The 9,193-nt window shown below is 39.5% G+C and overlaps 1 protein-coding gene across 1 annotated transcript in view; it reads right to left on the reverse strand.

Annotated features, from left to right (window-relative positions):
* Positions 1-1,945: 1,945 nt before the first annotated feature.
* Positions 1,946-9,193, reverse strand: part of ITGA8 (integrin subunit alpha 8) — a 146,381-nt gene continuing 139,133 nt past the window's right edge. The window contains 2 exon segments of the mRNA XM_006906981.2: positions 1,946-4,804; positions 6,504-6,626. Coding sequence (XP_006907043.1) covers positions 4,718-4,804; positions 6,504-6,626 — 210 coding nt within the window. The 3' untranslated portion in view covers positions 1,946-4,717.

Raw genomic sequence — 9,193 nt, forward strand, 5'->3', positions numbered from 1 at the left:
TCTGAAGGAGAAAATCTGCTACATTTGGGGAAAAGAACTTTAGATTCCCAGGGAGATACTGTCTTAACATTCATGGATGTCAACCAAAGTTTTCGTGTTTTAGCTCTTCCTGATGGTGCCAGGATGATGGCTTTGAGGGGTAACCTGTGAGTGTGTTGCAGAATTTGTCAAGAAGACTGAGCTCTCATTGCACGCATTCAACTTCCAAGCATTTTACTACCATGAAAGCATCTCTTTTCTCACTATGAGCATGTGCAGGCTTTAACCATGTGCAGTGGAGCTGGCCCAGTATGGATAGTTCCAGGTGCTTCATGGAAGTCTTGCATTTTTTCATCTGGGGTACACAGGCACCCTGGGACCACCACCAACCTCTAGATGTGTCTAGGCTTTGAAGTGTTAGTGATATCGAATATGAAGTGAACATTCATCCTACTGCTTGCTTTAGGCTATAGAGAAAGCAGGCAGACACTGGGTTCTTCTCTCTGGGATCCATAAATGCTGGCCAGATAAGTGGCAAGTATTTAATTTCCTCTGGAGTATGACCAATAAGTTGGCTTGTATTGAATGACTGCTAGCTATTAGAACTCAAAATTAAATGTGTACATTAAATGTACTGAATTCTAGTGGAATACAAATTAATGTAAAGTAATGTCTGAAAACACTAAAATATTTTAAAACACTGACAGGATTATGAAAGATATAGTATATATAGCTTAGTACAAAACGATTAGCATTCTCAGGAAACAATATGTTATCAAGAACCAAAAATCTTTACATACTTTCGCCAAGCAACCCACCCTTATGAAATTTGCTCATTGAAATAACTGAAAAGAAGCCTCATGTATGAATGTATTCGACTTAATGTTATTCTTCTTTAAATTTTTATTTTTCAATTAGAGTTGACATTCGGTATTATTTTATATTAATTTCAGGGGTACAGCATAGTGGTTAGACATTTATATAATTTACAAAGTGATCCCCTGGCATTATACATAGTTATTATAATATTATTACTATATTCTTTATTCTGTATTTCACATCCCTGTGTATTTTGTAACTACCAATTTGTACTTCTTAATCCCTTCTCATTTTTTACCTCTTTTCACCCAGCAATGATCTTAATATAGGAATATCTGAACAACTATTTTCGATAAGAGGGGGGTGATTAAACAAACAATGGTCTGCAAATTAAACAGGATATCGGGTAATTATCAAAATAACACTGTACAAACACTACAAATAGGAGAACACAAAAATGTGTGCACTATGGGGCTTCATAATGGAAGCAGGTTACAAAAGTTCATGTCATTCATTCATTCATTCATTCGTTCATTCATTCATTCATTCTAGAAATGTTTTTGAGCACTGACCCTATACCAGATGTTGGTGCTAAGTATAGGAGACACAAAGGTGAAAAACTATGGTTGCTGTTCTCCGTGAGGGTCAGTTCAGCTGGAAGATAGTCATGCAAACAAAAGGAAAGGTGTAGTAATTCACACAGTGCTGTTTAAGGACAGGCGAAGCCTCTGAGTTGGCCAAGACTCGAGGGAAGGCTTCATAAAAAGCCTGATATATAAACAAAATTTGAAAGGCAATGTAGGGAAGAGCAATCAGTATTATAAGGGTGGGAGTGTTAGAAATGACTTAAAAAACTTTAAAAACATTTTTGTTGAATAATTCACGTACCGTAAAACTCACCTATTTAAAGCATACAACTCAATGTTTTTTTTCGTATATTCACAGAGTTGTATAAACATCACCACAGTCTAAGATGAGAATATTTTCACCATCCCAAAGGAGTGTCATATTTTTGTTCTTTTAAGTTTCTTCTAATGTTAAATATTTTTATAGTAAAGAGTTAAGGTGTAAAGACAGAACACCTTTGATGTCTGTCATTATGGGAAAGCTTTATGTTGCTTGTGAAACAAACCACAAGTACATCATCTTGTCTTTAATTTTTAATTTTATTAGTGACAAGGTAAATAGGTACATGTAAATCTTCACAGATATCTACAAATGCATTTAAATAAAACAAGGAAAATAAAAGTTGAGTCGAAATAGCAGGGTTTCAGTGGCGACTATTCCATGTTGTGCATTTACTGTATAAAAATCTCTAAATTTATAAAACTCAATTTGCCCATTTTTCTACATCTTAAAAACCCAGATACAAGAATTTTCAAAGGGACATTAACATGTAGAGAGACTCTAAGAGAAGCACAGCATATTATGAGTTATGAAAGTGATTGGCATTGCTATGACGAGAATCAGATATACTCAGTGCATGATTAGAGGATTCTACGTGTAGATGGGATGCTAAGGAACTGATGACTGAAAGGGTCACCTGATGTCAGTGTCCCCCCTCCCCCATTTGCTTCCACATTCGAGGTGGTTGAGAGGGCCACCGTGTGTGTGACAACCCTTTGTGAAATGCCCTTAGGTCGTAATGCTCATCCCCTTAGAGGGGACCACTCTTGGCTGAGACTGTGTGGAAGGCAGAGCTTGCCTTCAAAGCGCTCATACCTTGCTCTGTTCTGGGTCCCAGTCTTCCTCCTGACATCTCTGGTTTCTCCAGGTGTCCATATGACGCCTCCCACAGGGTCTACCTTTATCTAACCCTACGAACTTGGAAGCTCCTTCACAGATGTTAGCTTACAAGGCAACAGGTGCATTTTCTCAGGGACCTCGTATGGCCAAATATCCTGAAGAGCTCATCTCCATTGGCCAAAAGTCAGGCACTACAACAGAGTTAGGGCATTACTGGGGGACAGACAGACCTGTCTAGGATCCCTCCAATCATATGCTGTAGATGGCCACCTCCCTGTAAAACCAATGCTACCTACTAGCACCTAAGACTGGGGGCTGGCGTGGGACCCTCAAACTCTATGAGGCACGTGGGATTCTCACCCACACCAGCCACACACACAGGGAGCCAGACTTCCTTCCTGGCTGCCTTCAAACTGCTACCACGACAGGTTTCAATTCAGAAGCAGGAAGAATGTGAACTGCATCAGTATATTCTTCCGTGTACCTTTCGTTTGGTCTCCAAAGAAGCTTTGCAGCTAGAGCCAAATGGCTTGTCTCCAGGTTAAGGCACGACAGAAAATTTAGTGTCTATGAGTTTGGCTCATCTTTCAAACAAAGTGTGATGGTTGAAACTGGGATACTAATTTTCCAAAAGCTTTGTAAACTTAAGGAGTCGAGCCTGCTTGTTCTATCATACTTAATATTCAGGATATTTATTTAAAAAAATAACTAATGCCAGTGTAAACATGCTGTAGATACATAGGTCTATAAAATATTGCACATAAATATAAAATTTGTTCATTTCTTCATAGTAATTTGTCATTATTATGAAAAGGATACAAAATTGTGCAGACTATATGAATTTGGCTGGTCAGTTTTACTTCAAAAACAATAATATTACACACGAATATGGGTTATTTACAAGAGTTTTGAACATCAGGTTTTCGTGGTGGTTAAATTCAAGATGATGGGAAAATAGCTTCAATAAAGATTATTTTCCTAAATCATGTACTATAAAGATTAGCAGTAAAAATGAGTAGCGAAGCCGAATAGGCAATCCTGAAATCCTTCGGAGTCATTTTCTAGGTTCATCTCACATCTGCATAACTTTGTATTTCCTTCCTATTTGCATTTCGCATGTCTTCTCTGTGTTCATAAGTTTGAGGTACAGTAGAGAAAATAGGTATTTAATCTGAAGCTAACTCATTGATTCTTATAGATCTTAAAAATAATGTTCATCCATATTGTTAAATTGATTTTTTTATTAATGGACTCTAGAAATGTTACCCATGACTTTTAAACACCACACAGTGTTGAGAGTACCTTGAAATTTGTGTATTGCTAATCAAGTTGACGAAACAATTATTTTTTATAAAAGGAACTATAAATGCAACTTTTTACAAAGCTAAATTAAGCAGATGTGAGTCCCTAGAAAGTGTGAGTAAAAGTAATTTCAGGTGGAAGGCAGCAAAATATTAAGTGAAACTATCTCCTAATGCCAATTTGCTTTTCCTTGACACTGTCTAAATCTTGAAGAAGCTCTGTTAAACAACTGACCTGCACAAAATGGTTATCTTAGAAGGAAATTTAGTGAGTGATTTCAAAAACCAGCTAACCAAATCTTAATTTCCGAATCCTCTAGATGACCTCTAGAGAGCTGGAACATAAATAAATAAATGGTGATCCTCGCTTCCGAGATCATCTTTGTCATTTCAGAAGTACTTTCACAGTACCAACAACAGATGCTTGTCACCCTGAGCCATAACATCATTAGAAATGTGTCTTTTCCATTAGGGAGGTGTCAAATATTCCATTGGATACAGTAGTGTTGGAAGGCCTGGTCCTAGATCACCTTCTAAATTCTATCGTAACAGACGTTTTTGTCTTTGCGACATACGTTGGATTTACCCGGAAAGCAACCTCGGTCCCCCTACCCATTTCAAAGCGTCTGCCAAATACAGAACAACTCAAGTAACAGATATCTCCCATGATGGCTGATCGTTTCCACCGTGCCGATGATGCTGCCTTTGCCAAAAGGGTCACTGGGCTCCGCGGCACAGTTGAGGTGATGTATTCCTGGGCCCTTTCATTTCCTAGGACACTGGCAGGTACAGGAAAACCGTTTAACCCCTACGCTCCTTCTCTTCTGGGAATGGGACCGGTGTTGGAGTTTTGGGGTCTTCGGTTTTCCTTTTCATGCACCAGGGGTTTTCTCATCTGTCAGCTGCTCCCTGTCATTTGTATCATCTTGAGGAGGTCTCGCTCTGTCAAAGAATCCGCACTACGAAAAAGAAAACCGCGCTGTAAAATCAAGTCATTCTAGGAATTTGGGAAATGCCCCACTCTACGAATTTTCACTTTATATAGGTTTTTAAGGAATGTGGAGCTCTGTGAAGATAATCTTCCCCAGTCTCCAAATTAGGAGTTGAAATCAGTGTTCTTTACCTGCGGAGGAAGTCACTGCATAGGGCAGCGCTCATGTCTTTCCTCTTGGTACGTCCTGGCAGCGTGAGAATGTTTCTGTTTTATACACACCATTTAGGAACCTTGTACATATTCCTGGGATTAGAGCTACATGGCCCAAGGATTCCCTCTCTGCTTTCCTGCGTGTTTTCTGGAGCCAGCAGCAGTGCTAACTGCGACCAGAGGAGGGAGGTTCTCTCCTGAAGTGTACTGCAGGCTTCTGTCGGATGGATTACAGAGGGAAGTGAGGGGGCGCTTGCATACAGAACCCTCTGCACTTGGTGGAACGGATAGTATGTAGAGGAAAATTAGATTGGTTATTTATTTCAATCCCAGAACATGTTAGGGACTTTGCACAAAGATTAACCAGCAACTCAGGGAAGAGATGATTCTCGAATGTTTATCCTCCTGAATTTCAAATTAATATTTGGTCTAGGAGAGAATACATCCTTTCCTAGAAACCTGGAACCTCAATTCTTATTTATTTTTTCTTACGCTGGAAGCCAAGTTCACTGGGTATGGCGTTTAACTACAGTCATCTTTCTTTTTGTAGGACTAGTGCAATGTTCTATCAAGTGACACATATCACTGTCACATTCATGGAACTGCAGGTACTATAAATAACAGAATAACACAAAAGTCTATTTCTAAAGGTATGTAGTAGACTCCGTGGGCTCAGGACAGCACAAAACAGCTGTTAATGACCAGAAAAGCCATTATTTAACTTGAAAGACAAGGTTTTCTCAGTAAGTCTATTAAGCATATTGTTTTAAAGTAAAAACACACTTTGGTTTTTGGACAACCGCGACAATAGTGGTTAAGTAACATGTGACTGGATTAATTACTCTGATAGTCATGTAATTGTGGCGTTGTTTCTATTTTGGAATGGAAGGCTCTGTGAAACTTGGAGTCGTGTTTGTTTGGGGGCCAGAAGTTAAATCCTATTATAGATTTTTAGAACAAACTTCAGTAGAACACATGAAAGGGTAAGTGAAGGCTTCCTACTGGAGATGAACTAATTGGCAAGATGAAAAAAAAAAAAGTCTAAGAAAATTATAACTTGCATGATCTATTTGCCCTACTCGATAATCCAAGTATCAATTAATTATTATATTAATTGCATCTATGTAGTGCTTATAAAGAAGAATCTCAAAGAACGGCCGATAGGACCATATCAATAAAAAGCTTTAAGATCTTGGTTAATTAAACAAGAAAAAGAAGATTTCATAATAACATTATCACTCCAAAGCATATTGGAAAGATCACAAGTCTTAGTAAATTATAATTCTCTCTATATTTATTTATAGGAAATATCAAGATAAAAGGAACATTAATCAGCCCCAGACTTCTTAAATGTCAACAACACAAGCATACAGTTTGCCAAGTAAGATACAATGTTCCTTTTATAAAAATCCCCAAATCACACCTCTAGCATTGTCTTTTAAATTCATATGTATATCCGTCTAAACCCCTTCAGCGGCCTCTCTACTCAAAAAGAAGAAAGTAAATAAACTTACCTTCCATAAAGCTAAGGTCAAAATAGCCAGAACCAATAATCCAAGAAGTATTGCTAGTATTATTACCCATAATGGGATTGAGAAGGAGACGTTTGGGGTTGCCCAAATAACTGATGTCTTAATCTGAAATGGAAAAAAAAAAAAAAAAGCAAATGAGCTCTCATTTAAAAACTATTTGGTGAAATAAAGCAGTAGTTGCCAATAGAATATTGAAGCAGTTCTGAAAGAATCCATATAATAATTAAAATCATCCTAGGGGAAATTGAAGGGGTCATAGCACTTAAACATGGAATCTTAAAAACTAGCTAGCACATTCCCAGGTCTCCCAGCTTGGGCAAAAATCTAATTACAGATACTTCGTGAGTGTTCGTCTTAAAATAGCACCGAAACAAGGTGGACCAAGAACGGACGAGGTAGAAAGAAATGACCTTAAATTGGGCTGGACCTCTTTTGTCAACGATGGCTAAAAGCAGACCCTACAAAAGGTCAAGTCTGTCCATTCACGTTTCTCTATTGAACTGAGCTAACTTTATTGAGAGGGGAGCTTATGAACAACCATGGATTGTTAGATGGGCAAGAAAATTAGAAATCACTTCATTCAATGCCCCCATCTTGCAGATGAGAACACTGAGTCCTAAAGGGGCTGAGTGATTCACATAACTTAGTGAGTCAGTGTCAGCACCCCTATACCCCTAGGTTCTGTGCTCCATCAGTGAGGGAGGGCCCCAGAGTGTGGGGCTAGCCATCTCGCCTTTTATGGAAGTAACTACAGCAAGCGAAGTGAACACTACCTGTCCTGATGCTTTGGAGCTGCCTTCAATTCTAAATCCAATTTTCAGATGCAATTGGAACTCATTTCATTCTCCACTGTTGCAAGTGAACTTGGAGGAGAATGAAACCTTTCCAGCAGGACTGCAGACTCAGTGTCTGTGAACCACCTTGCCCCCACATGCTCATGGGCTGGGGGCCTGTGCCCCAGGAGACCCAGGCAGCAAAGAAGCCACAGACCCCCCAACATAACCAAGGAGAGATCCAGCCATGCTGCTAACAGCTTTTGTCAAGGAAAAGAGAAAGGAATGTCTCTTTGGAGCCAAAATGTTCCTCGCCAGGGCAGGCCTACCTGACTATAGACAGAAGTAAGCATTGCCTCAGTGGAACTGGTCGAAATGGTCCTTGTTTTAACTGTGTTGGTTGGAAAGAACATGAGTCCAGTCCTGACACATGCCCGAGAACCCTCGTCCTCAATTCTCCAACCCACCAATCAGGAGAGGATGAAACGAGGAAGGCTGGAGGCTCTCCAGCTTTCCTGGCTGGAAAGACACGGATGTGTTCATAGCCAGCACTCTAGTATCGGGCTCCGACTCTGCTCATTCCTTCGCTTCTGCCTTCCTCACTAGATCTGAACATCCTGTCTATGCTCTTCTCAGCTCGTCAGGGTTTTATTGCTCCTTTCATCTTGGTGCACTTCCTCTACGCAGCGAATATACTGATGACTTAATTCATTTGGTTTTCCAGATCCAGATATCATCATGTATATTTAGACCAAACAACAGAAGCAACAGTTAGCTGTCAGACTGCTAGTCATTCCACATGGTCACCAGTGCCAAGGACTGGATACGTGCCCTCGGTGGCTGCAACCCACTCACACTCTTAAACTTCCTTCCTTACCTCTCCTTGCCAGTACTGTCCCTATTTCATCCAGCACATCATGAGCAGGAAGTGCAATGCTCTTCCTATATGCAGCGACTATACTGATATATTCATTCATTCATTTGGCATTAATAATGCCACCATGGCATTACGGTCACCCTGCTTGCCACCGTTTAAGGACAGGACACATGGTACATATATGGAAGAAATGCATTGAAAGGATTCAAACAGTCACAACGCCACCCATATTCTGCAGCCCAAGTAATTTATTTAAAAACTATCCTTTCATGTATTGTACATGAGCAAGTCAGGGACTAGATCACATCTTAATTCTCTGTATATCCCCTTCTTTTAGTGAATTCTCTCTGATGACATACACGAAATCAGTGTACAGTCTTCGCATTTTAAGGTGTTTGGGTAAAGGTCATGAACAGGTATTTTAAAATGACCCTAATATAACTGCATGCAGAGAATTTCAGAATTTTGGAACTGAAAGGGGTGGCAGTGGTCACAAACTCACAGGCCAGTTACAGTGCCCCAGGAGAGAGAAAATCTGGAATCCTGTAAAATTCTGGGGTTTCTTGTGTTTTTCCCCCTAAGTTTTAAGTCCACTAAGGGAACAGTTTCAGTCTATGCTTTGTGCATGTCTTAGAGATCGCCAGTATTTACTAATCTGTAATTTACGGTAAGACAGGAAACAATGCTTCTCAGTTTTCCCTCTCCTGATTTATTTAATTAATATCTTAAGCCACCTCCTGCTGTTTCATGTGAAACACAGGAAATGGTTTTAGTTTTGTAAGTAAAAAAAAAAACCCAAAAAGCTAAAGGAGTTGAATAAGGGCCATAGGCTGTTCAAATTGTTAGTTTAATGAAAAGACATGGGATGGAATGAGAGAACAGCCATGAGTACTTTGCTGGATTCCTCTGCCGCTTGGCTATTGCAGGTTTTGATGTGTTGTCTTTAAAACTGGTCTATCTGTAGAAAGGAGCAGGGGAGGTCATTTACAAAGAGCTCATAATGATACCTAAAAGCTATTTTT

Source organism: Pteropus alecto, unplaced genomic scaffold (genome assembly GCF_000325575.1).
Source record: "Pteropus alecto unplaced genomic scaffold, ASM32557v1 scaffold11, whole genome shotgun sequence".
NCBI lineage: Eukaryota > Metazoa > Chordata > Mammalia > Chiroptera > Pteropodidae > Pteropus > Pteropus alecto.